A 17,717-nucleotide genomic window follows, 5' to 3' on the forward strand; every position below is an offset into this window, starting at 1 on the left:
CCTCTCCGCACACTCCTGCCGATCACGCCGCACTCCCGTCGCTGCACACACTCACTCTACTCTCGGTATGACGGCGAAGCTCTGTGAGCTGGTCAGGATTTCATTGGCTCCTGACCATGTGATCACTGTGATTGGATCCAGGGCTGTGGAGTCGGAGCAATTGTGGGTTCCTGGAGTGGAAGTGGGAGTCGGTGGTTTCATAAGCTGAGGAGTCGAGAGTTGGAGTCGGATGATTTTTGTACCAAATCAACAGCCCTGGTTAGTATTAGACTAAGGAGTCGTAGTCGAGGCGTCAGAGCCATTTTGGGTACCTGGAGTCGGTGGTTTCATAAACTGAGGAGTCGGAGTTTGAGTTGGATGATTTTTCTACCGACTCCACAACCCTGTCAGAATCACCGGGTCAGGAGCCAGTGAAATCCATTGAGAGAACCGGGTCCCCTTAAAGGACTTACGAGCCCAAATTAAAAAAAAAAGTTGTGCACCTGTATGAAGGCACGGAGGACGCCATCCACGCCCTCCGTGCAGTTCTGCTGGTTCCCCGCTGCTTAATGGCCCCCCCCCCCCCCTCCCCCTTGGCCGGATCCCGACCCCACAGCCCGGGTCGGGCTCTTTTGCCTCCTCAAAAATGGCCATGGCTGCGCAGTCCGCACAGACGCGACAGGAGACCGCCTGTAGCATGGATCGGGGAGGGAGGCACTAGAGCTGCGCAGCCACAACCTCCACCGGCAGCACTTTGAGAGGAGGCAAGAGAGCCCGACCCGGGCTGTGGGGTCAGAATCCGGCAGGGGGGGACATTAAGCAGCGGGGACCCGGCGGAACTGCACGGAGGGTGCGGATGGCGTCGTCCGTGCCTTCAAAAATCATACAGGTACACAACTTTTTTTTATTAATTTGGGCTCGTAAGACCTTTAAGGGGCCAGAGACTTCTTGTACTTAAGTGGTTAAAAGGAAATAAATATGGCAGCCTCCATATCCCTCTTACCTTTGGTTCCCTTTATGAGCTAATTGTGAGGGATAGAAGCAAGCAGCTCTAAGGTCCTGTCACAATGCCTCCTAACATAACTACATAACCTACAACTATCCAATAATAGTACAACTCCAAGGCCTGAGAATTGCTCTGGTTCCATAGAGAATATAGAAGTAACATCTTAAAAGTCTTGTGTGTGGATGAGGATAATGCAGTCAGATCAGTGGAGGTTGTGTTTGCCTTTCTTTTCCACATTCACACAGAGATCTTTTCATTACTGTGCCTTTCACCAACATAAGTCCATTTTCCCCGCTTCCTAGTAGGATTGAACATATCCAGCCCCCTGAATATAGCAGTGTGAAAAGTAAACCTTTAACGCTGTAAACCTTTAACCTTTAATGTACTCTCTCCATGCCACGGTGGTTGACCTTTCTGCCGGTACACAGATCTCCCCCCGCCTCCTCCCCTTATGGTACAATCCATCGCATTTATCAGAGTAGTGTCTATTAAGATTAAAGTAGCTGCAGATTTTTATGCCACATATTTGTAGAACAAAATGTTATTATTTCATAAAACGTTGTTATCTTAAACATTCTCAAGTCTTGCAATAAAGAGAAAAATGAGCATTTTACAAGTGCAGAAAATGTCCAATTTACTCTGAAACTGGCATTACAAAGGTTAAGCAAATACTCCTTCCTGGATATAGTGCTTAGTATAAAGTATATGGACAGGTTCCCAGCTTCAGCTACTAGTGCCTTCCTTTCGCCCACACGGGGTAAATACTGCAGATTCCATTTGAGATATATATAACTTCTGCTGTTCTTAACACCAGCTTAATTGAAACTGAGGTGCTTGTATTCACAACACAGGATACATGTAGGCTACCCCTAAGAGCTCGTTCCCATATGCATGCTTTCAGCCACGCTTATGGATACACGATTGCAGGGACATCAGACAGTGCATAGACTGCACTGTCGGATGTTTCCATATAGGCAATGTGATTCACCACTGAATCGCAGCGCATGCTTGCACGCATTTTGGGGTGATTGCGCCCGTGATCCCATTCAAGTACTGACGCATGGATCCTGTGCTGTGTAATGGAAATGAGCCCTAATGGTTATTCTTGATCTTTTAAGGTGACTGTCTACTGTGTACATTTTCCTTGATATGCGTTTCCTCCTATACAGCCATTCTCTTCCCTCCCCGCTACATAAAACAGTATATGTTTTTGGAATGTAGCCCAATATATCAATACAGCTATCATTCATTAGGCAGTAGTGTTAAGGACCACAATCGCAAAAAATAAAAACAGATAGAAATAAGAAGTACCTTTACAAGTATGAGTATGGGTAAAATGAGCCATAAATGACCTTTCCCCTATGTTCCCCTATTTTCCCAGAAGTCACTTACAGTAGGTAGCAGAAATCTGACAGAACTGATAGGGTTTGGACTAGTTCATCTCTTCATCATGGGGGATTGTCAAGACTTTTAGTTGTTGATTAAAAAAAGCACTCCCTGGAAAGGATCTGTACCAAGATGCCACTCGACCCTCCTTCTCGCTGCACACTATTCTGACAGTTGGACAGATCAACTTCCATTCACTAATGGCTTTTGAAACCTTGAGAACCCCCCGTGAAGATATGGGCTAGTCTAAAACCTGTCAGATTTGTCATATTTTACTACCATCTGTAAGTGACAGGAACCTAGGAGAAAAGAAATGTATAGCTTATTTTACTCTGGAAGAAATGTTCTTCTTATTTTTTGTGTTTACATGTATTTGAAGTGTTAAGATTTTTTGCAATAGTGATCCTTTAAGGCTTTGATCAGTAATGCAGTGTACCTGTATTACTGATTTTCTTTGAGCTAAAATGCAAGCTTATCTCTGCCAGAACTGAATCGCAATCGCACTGCCCGCTGCATTATTTTATGACAGATTGTGATTCTCTCCTTTTCAGTACAGCAGAATGGTACTTTCCAAACACACCAAAACTCACCTACCAAGTACATAGGAAATACGATTGCATTTTTACTCTGTGTGGAAACCAGCCCTGAGAACTGTGGAGAGAATGTATGCCAGAAAAAAAAACATTGTGTAGGATTACTTATTTTACCATCAACTCTAATAGAGCTGTGACTACTCAGGTTGCGATTTGATTTGGGAACATTAGTTCCACTTTAAGGTTCTGCTATTGTATTTACTCATCGTGGCTTATTTTAGTTTCCTGTCTGTGGATAAACACTCTCATGTAAGCCTGGCCAGTGTGATGACTGCCAGCCTGCTAGAGTGAAATCCCTCAAGCGGAGTCATTTCCTCTGTCGGGGCCCGGCGCTCCCTAACCACTAGCTTGTCCTGGTGAGTCATCCCTTTATTGGCCGAGCTGTTAGTAAACACTGGGAGGTGCCAGCAATGTGGTCTTGTTTGCAGATGAACCCATTGACATAGAGGACATAGGTCTTCAATTAGCTGGTGGTCGTTTGTGTTTGTGCTTTCGGCTTGATTGGTATTAAGTCATTAAATATGGAGGAGGGCACATGACCACTGGTGAATGGAATCTGCTGGAATTAGATGCAGGGAGATGGAAGTAGTTGGGATAATAAACAACTGCCAGTCTTGTTCTGAGATGCCCTTTGTTTGGGGGGTGATGGGGACACTGTACAAGGGATGGGCTGGGAACCTGTTTTCAAGTGCACTGATCCACAAATGGAAAATTGTGTTGTTTTGGATAATTTCGAACAGGGCTGTGGAGTCGGAGTCGAGGAGTCGGAGCAGTTTTAAGTACCTGGAGCTGGAGTCAGATGATTTTGTACCAACTCCACAGCCCTGGTAAGTAGTAGACTAAGGAGCTGGAGTAATTTTGGGTACCTGGAGTCGGAGTCTGTGATTTCATAGAGTAAGGAAGCTGAGTTGGATTATTTTTGTACCCGACTCCACAGCCCTGGTTTAAAATGGAGTCAATTACAATTGTTTTTTTTCTTTTTGGAACCAAAAAACCTTTTTGCACGACCTTGTGAATAGCGTCTGTCTATAAGAATGTTAGAACTCATTTCCACTTTTTTTTTTTATAATCTATACCCTCCCCTCTCCCACCCACTCCTGTAACTTTGTACCCTCCAGAATTCCCCCTGTGCTCACATGAAGGGTCTTCAACTTTGGAGTCACAAAATCCCACCGTCTTGCCTGACAGCCATGAAGCCCTAAACCACTCTGGACCACTTTCGCTTTTATCAGCATTGTTGCCCCTCCCCCAGGATTACTCCATCACTGCCACCTCCCCCATCACACTGGTCTGTATACTAGGGGAGAAGTCAGTGGAGCAAAATAAGATGAGGCCGTGTTTGGAAAAGTAGTGCCTACATTTTGTTAAAAATATTTTATTGCATTTTTGTTAGTGAAAACATACAAATCAATAATAACCCCGCTCTCGCCCAGGAGGCAGTCCGACCCTCCAACAAGAAAGCAGCAGTAGTGCCTACCTTAGTGATAGTCAGGGGGTTGGGAGGGAGCAGTGGACAAATAGAAAATGTCTGGAAATGTAGTCTGGGTTCAAAGTGGAATTGCATGATTTTTCTTTATACATGGGTGTGGTTCCCAGCTCCCGCAGAGTCGACAATGTACAGACACATTGCTAGCTTGCAAGCTAGAAACATGTCATCCTCGGAGCTGCATGGTTGTGATGTCATGCGTCGGGTGGGGCAAGTGGAAGGAACAAAGCTCTTGGCCAAAGCGATCTACCAAGCAGGTAGATGCACATGACGTGACAATGTAGGACGCAAGCACCCGGGCAAGCGCAGGAGCAGTGATGCCCGCCCCAGGTGACCAGAGGAGGGTGTGCGCGGAGCGCATTTAGAAGCAGAGGAGGGGGAGAATGGGCAGAGCAGCAAGCATCAGGACGGCTCCACATACATGCCTGCTCCCCCTGTTTCTCATATTGATTTTGGCTCTGGTATCCTTTACAGAGTTCCCCAACCCTGTCCTCAAGGCCCACCCAACAGTACTTGTTTTGCAGAAAACCACAAACATGCTCAGGTGTTGTAATTAGTGTCTTAGCAAAGCTGATTAACTACCTCTGAGGGTTTCCACTAAACATGCACCGTTGGTGGGCCTTGAGGACAGGGTTGGGAAACACTGCTTTAACACAGTATAGAGATTCTACAACAGAAAAAGTATGCAACTTAAAGTGGCCATACACTATACAGTTCGTTATTTTTTACTTGTTGATTGTATTGTTTGCTATTCAACTTCTTCTAAAAATGTATTAAAATTTTCCACCAAGGACGCTAGATCAAAAGATTGAAAATGTGGGACATTTTTGGTAAAGTTGGGCAAACCTAAACGGAAAATACATTTATGAGATAATTAATTGTATGCGTTTTACTGAAGGTAAATTAAGCATAGAAGAAAGTCTCATGTTTTAATTTTCAATTTAAGGGCTGCATTTTTAAAAATAATTTAAACAGAAGCTGTGAGTGTCTTAATTTAATGTAGCTGCAAAACAAACAGAAGTAATGACCCTTTGAAGTGTTGAGCACTAAAACCTTATCAGCATTGTACCCTCATTCTGACAAAAGTATTTTGCATTCTATTTATTTTTTAGGATTTCTGCATAAATCAAATTTTCTGTGTGATTTCTCGTTTAAATAGATAACAGAACTATTTGTTTTTAACACTTCCTGTACAGAGAAACCGGAACTTATGCCAATTTCTTAGTAGGACTAGTACTATATGTGCCTATGTTTATCTCATAATGTCACTTCAGGTATCCTTTAACCTGCTGATCACTAAATATTCCTTATCGTCCCCAATGTAGGATGAAGACTTTGAAGAGATGATCAGGTCGGCACAAGTCATGGAAGCTCAGTATGGCCACTATTTTGACAGAGTTATCATAAACGATGACCTCACCACAGCATACAATGAACTGAAATCTACCCTGGACAGGCTGGAGACGGATCGCTTCTGGGTCCCAGTATGCTGGCTCCATTCCTGAACCTCTCGGAACACATCTCCAGTACTTTCTATTTTATGTCATTTTTTTAAAGAAAAGAAAATATATCTGTATAAATGACCGGTGCGTTGCTGCAGGAGTTCGCCTGCCCTTTGGTCAAATATGTTTTAAACCCATTTTTGTTTTGTTTCTCCTCAGAGACTGCTTAGTAAGTTTTCACAGCGGAGAATAGCGCCCTGTGTGACTAGTATGGGCTGATCAGATCAAACAGCAGCTAGATGTGGTGGGGTCTGTGTGTTATGTTGTCACAATGTCGTTTGCTCTTTACTGCTTAGTGTGCACCTGCTGCGCGTCCACAATGGACATGCCGTTTTGTTGGCTTCAGGATGCTTACAGGTCGGTTTTTTTTCATTCATGTGAACCTATTCACAATGAAATGTATCCGAAGCTTTGCAGCAAGTCCCCATAGTCATGGTACGCAGAATTTCAGCGTGGATCTAAGAAGCAGTAGACCCGCACACTGAGCCTGCTGTTAACTCCTTCATTTAGGCTGCTTCAGGTTAAATGACCACATATATTTTTTTTAAAAACAGATTTTTAACCCGGAACCTCCGTTAAGTTCTGGGTGTTCTGATGATGAAGTTATTAGATAGTGTACTGTAAACTCTGTCTTGACTCATCTCGTCTATCTCACTGTTCCTTCCGCACTGACCCAGACAATAATATAAATCCTTAGGGACTGTGTCACACACTGGAATAGCCTTGTCCGCTGTAAATCTCCAGCTGAAGTTGCTGCTAATGTTATCCAATGGAATTTCTTCTAACTCGGTCACACTGGTAGCACCTTGTATTGGTAGAGCTTTGTATCAGGCCGCGATACAAGTCAATGGAGTTTCAAGTTGCTACTAGATTGACCGAGTTGTTAGCGACCCCATTAAATAATATTATTAGCCGTTGCCAGTAAAAATTTGTAGTCCTTACACTATTAACTGTAATTTGCACATTAATTGTCTCACTAGTCTTCACCCTCATGTTTAACCCTCACACTTCTGCTACAGACACATTTTGGATACGTGTCACCCTAAACCTTTTGTCATGATCACTTCAGGTGTTCTATTGGGAGGGGTAAATAGAGATATTCCACTGCATCTCACAATGGGCACTACAATAACTGTCTTGCATGTGGCATCTAGCTGGGTGGATCACTGAAGGAGAGGCTGCCATCTTCGAGAGGCCCCTTGTACCTGCACTAGATTCTTACCAATGATCCTTTGTCTGATCACTGCCCAGTGTTTGATAGCTCCAGATTTCTGCACTTCCCTCCTGTAAGCTGTCTGGATTAAGTGAGCTACTACTTTTCTAGAAATTCATAGAGATTCCCCGTGTCCTCACAGTAGTGCACAGTACTGGGTGCTTCTCACTGTGCCCGCACTGCATTGTGGGATACCTGGGAATATGTCTAGACACTGACTTGTTGAATAGCGAGTGTCTGCATATGAGCTCAGGGGCTCCCAGGTGCGCTGCAGCAGTTTTGGAAGGTGCTAGAATCAACTGCATGCACCTGACCGCACTTGAATTCCACTCACAGGTTTGATGCTTTCCCTTTACAGAAGGATTACTATCAAACCCAGTGCAAGGAAGATTGGTCCAAAAGTGGAGCACATGACCAGAAGAAGGATTCTGATTGGTCATCCTGAGCAACTGCTTCACTGTTGCACCTATTTTTCCCCAACTCTCTTTGAACTAATTTTGATCATTCTGCACAATCAAGTGCACTTGATTTTCCCAAAGAGGCATACAATCGGACATTAATTCTGCATGCAAGTTGTAAAAACCAGTGAAGTGTGAACCCTGCCTAATCCAGCTGCAAGATCAGCACTAAAGCATGAGAAGCCCTGTTCCCACTGCATCCTGATTCCTGCATAGCAACTCACTCTTGCAGCTTATTTAGTGGTAATACAGATATGTCAGCCATGATGCTGGTTAGGAGGGTTTTTGTGATATTGCTATAAATCTCTATGCGCAGGCATGTAGAGTTTGGCCAGCTGGGTGGACTTGCAACAGTACACAGAGCACCTTGTTAACTTGTGTAGCTGTGCTTTCTTTCCACATTAGGATGGTCTGCTAACCACTAGGCCGGCCTCGGGCACAACATTCTTTGTTATAAGTGACTTAATTTATTTGTTGAGTGTCGGTGAGCATGGTTATATGTATTGGCTTCACATAACGGCTGTCTGCACACTGTGCTGGAAACACAGCCCTGCAGGAGCACCTAAACAGGAGCACCTCAGTGACGGATGATATGATGATATTGAATAAGCCAGTCACCTCCCCCCCCCCCCAGCCTGCAGGACCACCTAAACAGGAACACCTCGTTGTTGGATTATATTGAATAAGCCTCCTCCCCCCCAGCCTGCAGGAGCACCTCACTGACAGATGTCATGATCTTGAATAAGACACCCCCCCAGCTGCAGGAGCAACTGGTTGAAGAATGATATTGACTAAGCCTGCGGGATTAGTTTAGGCAGTCATACTTACGTTTGTCAATGCTGCGCTTTTGAGTGTGGCCAAGGTCACTATGTATTAACACATCAGCTACATACATAATTTAAAAAAGTCTTCTGAAACAACCATCGAAGATTATGGACATTGTACAGATGCATGGTTTTCTTCTTGGCTAAGTAGCATGTTCTGTTTTTTATGGGGGATGGAGCCAAACAAGTGTCAGAAGTCAAGCAAGTGTCAGTCTACTGTGGGAACTTCAATAGAAGTTCTTGCAAGGACCTCAACTGCCAGTCATTGGTGATCTAACACAATGGGTCACTAAAAGCCTTGCCAGCGGTATTGAGGGACTCGTATACACTCTAGATCAGACTTTCTCAACCAGGGTTCCTTGAGGACTCTGCAGGGGTTCCTTGGCATTTTACCCCATCGTGGGGGAAGTATAATAGAGCACACTATAATAGGTGGTACTGTAACAAAAAGCACTAAATTGGGGGGTCAGGAGACAGTATAATGAGTGGCAGTGTAATAGGAGATAGTGAAATTAGCAGCCTAACCTATTTAAAGACCATGCCTCCTGAAAAATAAATATAGGGGTTCCTCGAGACCAAAAATTGTATGCAGGGGTTCCTTGAGATCCAAAAGTTATTTACAGGGTTCCTCCAAGGTAAAAAGGTTGAGAAAGGCTGCTCTAGATTTATGACCAAGGCAATCACAACGTATCGTTTCTTCAGAGGAAAATGTAAAATGTGTAGATAGCTTTCATTTTTGTTTGTGATCGAAGCTAGTGGTAGTCAATGTTTCACTGACCACTTTGTCCTACACTTCTCGAAGGTCCAGACTGGTTTAAACAAGCTGTGAATGAGAGTTGACCACTGCATTGGGCGTACCTTCTGTGCCTCAGTGCCGGGCAACGCAGCTGCTTTTGGAGAATAGAGAGTCTCGAGTATGTGAGAGTCTATTGATTCAGATTTCATTGCTTGAAAGAACTGCCATGTATTTTAGTGCACTGAAGGTTTCGGGTGCCAGAGGAATAATTGTCAAGTTTTTCTTGGTCAGAGACACTTGGAAGATGGTGCTAGATCCTCTAGGCAGCCAGTAAGTTATTACAAGGAGTTTATACACTGGAAGAAAACTCTACAAATGGATTTGTGTGATGTAATGTTGTTTATGTGCTGATTTTGAAGCAAGTGTTATTGTCCTGCCTGCTGGACGTCATTAAGGAACTCTGTAAGTTGGAAGATTGTTGAAGGCCTTCATCTATATCTTATGAGTAGTTGACTTTAGTTATTTTAATGGGTCTTTATAGCTTCTCAGTTCAGTGGATTGTAGCTCGCTCTCATTGTTATTAGAGGTTCAGTTTTGATGTCCAGCCATTAAAGACAGATATTCGAATCTGAAAACGAATTACTCAGTCTTCATAATGCTGTTAAGGGATTGCTGTATTGTATTGTGCTTACCCTTATTTAACTGGCCTGGAATAGTTATACTTACCTCACCTGAACAATGCTGGTGGGGGTTATTGCTGCTATCTTCTGATGTCTTGGGGAAAAAAAAAAACAAGCACATTCTTCCAGCCACCAGAGGGCACTGTGCTATAAATACATTTTGTTCCATAGGAATTGAAGTAGATACTTCTAATAATAAAACACTTGGAGACCAATTGTTATTCCTCTTGCTATGTATTATAAATACAATTTATTACAAAATACAACATGATCCCTCTTATTGCACCAAACCTTTCTAAAATCCAGGAACAATGCTGTTCAATATGTATAACGAATGTCAGGCTATGCCGGTTCTCTATCAACCTGCTGACTATTGCACAAGTGCAGGCTGTCGCCCTATATTTGGCTAACAGTCTCAGTTCCGAACTTTAATGTCTGCAAAGAACTGTACAAATTCTTCACTGGCCAGCCCATCAATAGAACTCTCGTGCTCCTGTGTACTGGAGGATAAATAAGTTCACGTGGGAGCGGGTCAGAGATGGTTTCCGCCTGAAGGAACTTGTTTATCCACCAGTACAGTACAGTTCTCTGCAGGCATTAAAGTTTGGAACTGAGACTGTTGGTCTCCAAGGGTTTTATTATTAGAGATATGGATTGTGTTATACACAGAAAATGTTAGGTAGTTTTGAAGTACATACTTGTCTCATTCTCTGTGACCTTTGGTAGCCAGAAGATTGTGTGTGTTTGGTTGTTTTTTTTTCAGAAAGTGGGACTTACAGGGCTGGATTTCTGCAAAGGCCACATAGGCTTAGGGGATAGCTGGACAGTTGAAGAAGGGTTGCTGCATATGGAAGACAAGGTTGCAAATTGAAAAGGGAAGCTGCAAATAAGGAGCAACACAAGGAAAACGGGTGATGCTGCTCAAGAGTGCTGTAAATGAAAGAGAGAAGCTGCTGTACGTGGATAGTGCCTATGGAATGGGGATGCTGCACATGGATAAAGGGGTTCTGCTACACATGGAAGGGAAGCAAAAAGAAAGTTGGCCAAGGGGCGCTTAATGTATTCTTACTAGGCCTGAACGATTTATCGTTTTTAAACCAAGATCGCGATCACGGATACGGCGATTCCGTGATCGTTGGAGTAGATTTTTTACGATATCCCGCGCCCTTCCGCTCTGTGTACAAGTCGCGGCTTCTCAGCGACTCTCATTCCCGGCGGTTCGCCTGCAAACCTTTGGCTTCTTCCTCTGCCTAGCGTGTCATCAGCTGGGCAGGCGCCGGGCATCAGACTCCGCCCACAGGCTCTCGTTTTCCTGCGCTGTGCGCCGCCTCTCCTCCGTCATCAGCTCTGCTGGCTTCTTCCTCTTCTTCCTCTGCCTAGCGTGTCATCAGCTGGGCGGGCGCCGGGCATCAGACTCCGCCCTCAGGCTCTCACTCGTTTCCCTCTGCAGGACAGTGGAACATCAGAGCTGCCTCAGGTAGACTTTTGGTGGCTGGAAGAAGCCGGTGCACCGGCAAGTAAAGCTTTACTTTATTTTACCTCAGAGCCTCCACACACTTGTTTTCCCTCTCCCTCCAATGCTAGCTGGGCCTGTCAGTTAAAAATAGTGAGGAAATGGAATTACAGGATCACAGTTCAGCGCCCGCCTCCTTTGCACAGTAGAATTCTGAATGAGGCTTACAGCCTCCTAAAGCTTCATTTGAAGAAAATCGTGGATCGAATCGAAATCGCAATTTCTGACAGAAATCGTGCGATTCAATCTTTTCCTAAAATCGTTCAGGCCTAATTCTTACCATGAGTACTTACCATGAGCTTCCCCCAGTTAGGATGATGGGTGGTATTCAGATGAAGGGATTATGGCTTTTATTTACATAGACCTGTGCCAGTTAAACAAGGTAAAGTCCACTTATCCTTTTAAAGGTTTGTACACACATGCAATTTTGCCACCCAACTATCGTCCAAACTTGGTCTGTTGGACTATAGTTGGGCATGTGTACACTTTACAATTGACTAGATGACCGACAGTCAACAGGCAGTTTGCCTGATCCAACCGATGCATCAACTCACATGACTGTTTCACGTATCACGCAGTCAGTTGTTCTGCTTGCGTGCTTAGTATGCAAATGAGTTGGTCGTTCAGTTGGTTGGTGCAATTGCTTAGTCGTGCGGTTGGTCATGTAGTCTGGTTGATCGTACGAGCCTTGAGTCATAGAGTAGGCCTGTTAAACCCCCCTCTCCCCCCCTCCCCCCCCAACGGTATGATTATTTTTGGATTTTAGGGTCTTTTTAAAAGGTTACAGACCCTAAAATCAGGGAAAAAAATCATAATGCCAGCAAGCAGCCCCTTCTCTCACTCACCTCCCTGGACTCCAGCACTGCAATTTTACCTCCGTCCTCCGGGTGGCGCTGTAAATCTTTGGTGAGATCAATTACTGCGATCTCACCAGAGTGATTCAGAGCATCGGAGGACAGGAAGGAGAATGGCTACAGACGTCTGGATCCCCCAGGAGGTGATAAAAAATGCCTGCTGCACGCTATACTCTGCATAGAGCGACCGGCGGCTAGCCCGAGCATAGCTCAGGATTACCGCCAGGGAGGTTATTCAGAACTGCAATAGATTCTTGCAGTGTGCAGGATTGTTGGTCAGCTGAGAGTGACACAGGGTAGTAGTGCAGAAAGTAAACAAACTATCAGGATCATGTGACCCGCTGCTGTCATGTCTTGTTATCTACAGTACCGTGAAACTCGCTAGGTCAGTTAAAGGAAGAAGTTAACCACACACATTACATTTAGATTGTATGGTCTATAAATTTAGGTTTTATTTTACAGAGATCTTCATTCCAATCAAAATCTGGGGGCTTAGTGAATCTGTGAACGGATTGGTTGCCTGTATACCTTTCAGGCTGTCAACAAATCTTGTTGCTCAGTACACAGCTTAAGTCACAGCTTAAACAAATTTTAGGGAAAAGGTCAATTCACCTAATGTTGTACAAATCAGCTAACTTTTTCACTGCCGTTGTTTTCCCTAATATTTGTTGTTCAGTTCCCTGATCTTTGCCATTATCTCTTACAGGCCCTATCTATACACTTAAATAGTTGGAAAAGGACATTGTTCATTATTCAATTCACTTTTTTCTTCTAAGTTTACTCCTCTGTGAAATTTTTATGTAATGCAATATGCAATTCACCTTCTTACCTGAGTTTTCTCCTAGGTGATATTTTTAAATTTGTCAAAAAAAAAAAATACCCTTTAAGCCACCAGCAAGAAAGAAAATACTCAAAATAATTTTGATAGTACTTTTGCAATTTTTCAGTTGAAAAGTGCTGGAAAATTATTTAAAATGAAAGATGAAAAACTAAACGTAGGAGAAAAGTGTAATTGCATATGGCTCCTTATCCATAAAATGCCCTTTAAGCCACCAGCAAGCAAGAAAACATTGAGAATCATTTTGATAGTATTTTTTCACCTTCTTTCTGGTACTTTTTCAATTGCAGAGTGCTGAAATGTTATTTTAAACAGAAGATGAAAAATTATCTCCTAGGAGAAAACTTAGGAGAAAAAGTACCCGTATATTCCGGCATATAAAACCACTGGGCGTATAAGACGACCCCCCAACTTTTGCAGTTAAAATATAGAGTGTGGGATATACTCGTCATATAAGACTACCCCTCTTCCAACGCACACCAAATAAAAATGATAAAACAGCATATACTGGTGCTATGTAGGAACAGATACTGGTGCTGTACTGTACGTGGTGCCCAGTATACAACAGTATACAGGGGATTGACTGGTTGGATTGGTCAATTCCCCCTCTCCATAAGCGGATTGGTCAGCTCTCCTTGTCTCCATGTTTGTCAGAGTGGTAGGGAAGAATAGATTGCGCTGTGCCCATAAAACACGCCTCTTTCACCTGTCTGGCCCGCCCTTGTATCCTATTTACCTCCTTCTCTGCCTCCCAGATCTCGCACATGTGTACAGCTGCGCCGCTTCACTATAGTCCCCAGCAGCGATATCTGAAAGTCGGTAACAGGATAGGGCATATCACCCGGCATCAATGACACCAGGCATATAAGACGACCCCTGACTTTTCAGAAGATTTTCAAGGGTTAAAAAGTAGTCTTATACGCCAGAATATACTGTAATTGAAAATTCGGCATTGGAAAATTAATCCTATTAAAAAAAAAACAGGCAGCCATACGTAAAGCCTTCTCTAGCCCAAAATGGTTTCTGACATAAACCTGCATTATAGCCCTGAATTGTAACCTAGCTGTAAATGTATCAGACTGTGAACCCGGAAACATTTTTGTGACATATTGTTACACTGTTCTGTCTACTCTTTTGCTTAAAGGACAACTGTAACGAGAGGGATATGGAGGCTGCCATATTTATTTCCTCTTAAACAATACCCGTTGCCTGGCAGCCCTGCTGATCTATTTGGCTGCAGTAGTGTCTGAATAACACCAGAAACAAGCATGCAGCTAATCTTGTTAGATCTGACAATAATGTCAGAAACACCTGATCTTCTGCATGCTTGTTCAGGGTCTATGGGTATTAGAGGCAGAAGATCAGCAGGACAGCCAGGCAACTGTTATGGCTTAAAGGGAACCAGAGACGTTGGGGGAAAGCTGTTATACATACCTGGAGCTTCTTCCAGCCCCATACGCACGGATCGCTCCCACGCCGCCGTCCTCCGATGCCTGGATCCGCCGCTACCGGGTCCCGTCATTACCGCCAGTCGGACGACAGACGCGGCCAATTTTCCGCATCACAGGGGGTTCCCTCCATATAAGTACGCGTGAGGCTGCATACTGCGCAGCCACATGCGTACGGGTATGGAGGGAGCCCCTGTGATGCGGACAATTGGCCGCGTCTGCCTAAGGTGACGGGACCCGGTACCGGCGATAGAGGAAGCGGAAGATGGCAGCGTGGGAGCGATCCAGGCTTATGGGGCTGGAAGAAGCCCCCTGGTATGTATAAAAGCTTTTTGTATTTTTAATGAAGGTTCCTCTCTGGTTCCCTTTAAAAGGAAATAAATATGGCAGCCTCCATATCCCTCTCGCTTCAGTTGTCCTTTAAAAGCTCTTTGAGGGTTACTGGCTCATTTACTGTTCTCTCAGATTGAGTTTTGCACATTGAATTGCTTTTAAAGGGAAATCTTTTTGTATTTTCATTAAGCACTTATTTGAGTTTTTTTTTTTTTAAATAAGTCATTTTTCATGTAACTTTCACATTTAATTTGCTAATTACGTATTTTCTTGCTGGGTTTCTCATAGAGACTTACATAGATACTCCCTCTAGTGGCTATCTGTACGGTCCTGTTGTCGCTCACACTGGGTATAGACAGCAAAGTAATAGGCCAACTCATAATTGATATTTGATATTGATAGCTGACTGGAGTTTTCTTTAGCTAGTTGTATGTCTCCCAAGCACAGTGTTTCCCAATCTGTCCCTAAAGCCCCATTTGCAGTGCATGTTTTGCAGGTAATTTCATGTATACAGTAACGTGAGAGCCTAATTATGTGGCTATTGGCCAAAAGTAATGATAGCGTTTGTAATGCTCTGACTACTGCTTTGCAGCAAATAACTTGAAGAGAAAAACATTAAAAATAGTTTTAACATTATTCTCATTCAGTACCCATCACAATACAGCTTCAGGAATTCCATCTTTAAAGTAAACCTAAGGGCTTTACAGTTCAAGGATTTATACTTACCTGAGCCTTGCCCTTTTCCCCCATCATCACCACACAGAGGCCTCTGCATTGGTGCGGAAGTTGGAGGATGACATCACGTAGGGGCGTGTCCACACTACCACTGCTTACGGAAGGGGATGTGACTGTGCATATATTTTTTTAAACACTTCCACTAAAGCTGCAGTAAGTAAGGCTGACCTTAATTCAACCTTGCTATCATTTTTCATAATTAAAGTTCAGCCTACTTAATTATACCTGCCATTTAGTATCTTTATTTTCTGGGAGCTGGTGATATGTAGCCATGCTTCAGTACTGCAGCTAGTTCCTGATGCACTGCCTTGCTGGAAACTAAGATATGTAACTCACACAAGAGGGGAAAAACATAAACATGAACGGAGCATGGGTGTAACCGATCTCCCATATAGTATGTGTGGATGTTGTTATAATGCAATCAGAGGGAGAATTATTTGTAGTGCATGCTCCACATCAGCGTGGTGAAATAACTCACCCGTTAGCATTTAAGCAGATCGCTTTGCCAGATGTCAACAATTAGCGGCGCTCGCCGTAACGCTGATCCGATCTGACATACGTACACACAGAGAGGAACTCTTAAAACCATTTTGCAGGCAAACCGTCTCGCGCTTTCCTATCAGATATCGGAAACTGTTAAATAGCCATTTACCGCTCACTGTCATCGGAGAAATTGTATTTAAACAGAGATTTATGAGGTCAATAAATATGCATTATCTTTACATTCCATGTATATAAGCTCTGACGGATGTCATGCCGTCTGCACACGCTCACTGACGAGATCAGACCTTTATTGGGGCAGCAGTCTGTTCCTGGATTCATAGCGCAGACTGCCTTATCTAGAGATATAGTTGAGTTATTTTTGTAAATAGCTATGATTGCTTTAGGTATGAATTGAGGACTTGACTGTCTGAAATGTGGTCTCAGGTCAGCAGTTTGCAGGATATTTTTTTTGTGGCATTAAAGGTAAAGGTTGCCCATCTCATCCGCCCATTGCTATTTAGTACTTTTAATTGGTGGGTTAGATACCTTTTTTAATGCTGCATACACACTTGAGATAAAAGTCTCTGGAAAAGGCAAGATCACAGACCAATTTTACCCCATTCCATGTAGTATGAGAGCCATACCTTCACAGTCTATTCTATGGAGCTGCACTCCCCATCAGATAAAATCTTTGCAAGATGCTGCACACAAAGATGCCCGTACACATTCAAAAGATCATTATCTGCAAAAGATCTCTTCCTGCAATAGATCCATTCCTTCAAAATGCATTCATAGTCTATGAGATCTGCAGATCATCATACACACCTTGTTTAGCAGGCAATCATCTGCAGATCATCTGCAGATCAGATCCACCAGGATGGATTTTCAGATCTGCAGATGATTGCCAGATATGCAGATGAAGTCTGTTAAACAAGGTGTGTATGATGATCTGCAGATCTCATAGACTATGAATGCATTTTGCAGGAATGGATCTATTGCAGGAAGAGATCTTTTGCAGATAATGATCTTGTGAATGTGTACGGGCATCTTTGTGTGCAGCATCTTGCAAAGATTTTATCTGATGGGGAGTGCAGCTCCATAGAATAGACTGTGTAGAGTATGGCTCTCATACTACATGGAATGGGGTAAAATTGGTCTGTGATCTTGCCTTTTCCAGAGACTTTTATCTCAAGTGTGTATGCAGCATAAGTGAAGATATTGTAGTCATGTGATTGCTTTGGTGCTGCTTATAGGTCTGTAGCAAGGCTTCACAGAAGCCATCACCTGCCATTATTATCCCTGCATCTAGATATTGGACCTATGGGAATGTGCAGCCCCAATAAATTAAAGCCAGTCCTTTTCCCCCTCACAGTTCCTATTACTGTAAGGGGTAAATTGCTGTCACCATCTTGGAAAAGGAGTCAGAGGAATTGTCACCATGTCATCAGGGAGAAGAGACATTTGAATAAATGGCGATGCAGTCTAAAAATTATCAAGAGCCTTACTAGAGATCTGCTTTAAATCCAGGCTATGCAGGAGTTAATGAAGAGATACATCACAGCAGAACTACCAATTTAGATCCTCCAGAGCCAGGAGAAAGCGAAGGAGGAAATGGCTCCTGCAGTCACTGCTGAATTTGCAGCTGTGTTA

At 43.5% G+C, this 17,717-nt stretch overlaps 1 protein-coding gene across 3 annotated transcripts in view; it reads left to right on the top strand.

Moving 5' to 3' along the window:
* The window catches only part of MPP7 (MAGUK p55 scaffold protein 7), a 508,595-nt gene extending 491,958 nt beyond the window's left edge, over window positions 1-16,637 (top strand). For all 3 annotated transcript variants that reach the window (XM_068235721.1, XM_068235723.1, XM_068235722.1), the window contains exon 18: window positions 5,776-16,637. In XM_068235721.1, coding sequence (XP_068091822.1) covers window positions 5,776-5,955 — 180 coding nt within the window. In that variant the 3' untranslated portion in view covers window positions 5,956-16,637. The remainder of the gene's footprint in view (window positions 1-5,775) is intronic.
* Window positions 16,638-17,717: the final 1,080 nt, after the last annotated feature.

Source organism: Hyperolius riggenbachi, chromosome 5 (assembly GCF_040937935.1).
Source record: "Hyperolius riggenbachi isolate aHypRig1 chromosome 5, aHypRig1.pri, whole genome shotgun sequence".
Lineage (NCBI taxonomy): Eukaryota > Metazoa > Chordata > Amphibia > Anura > Hyperoliidae > Hyperolius > Hyperolius riggenbachi.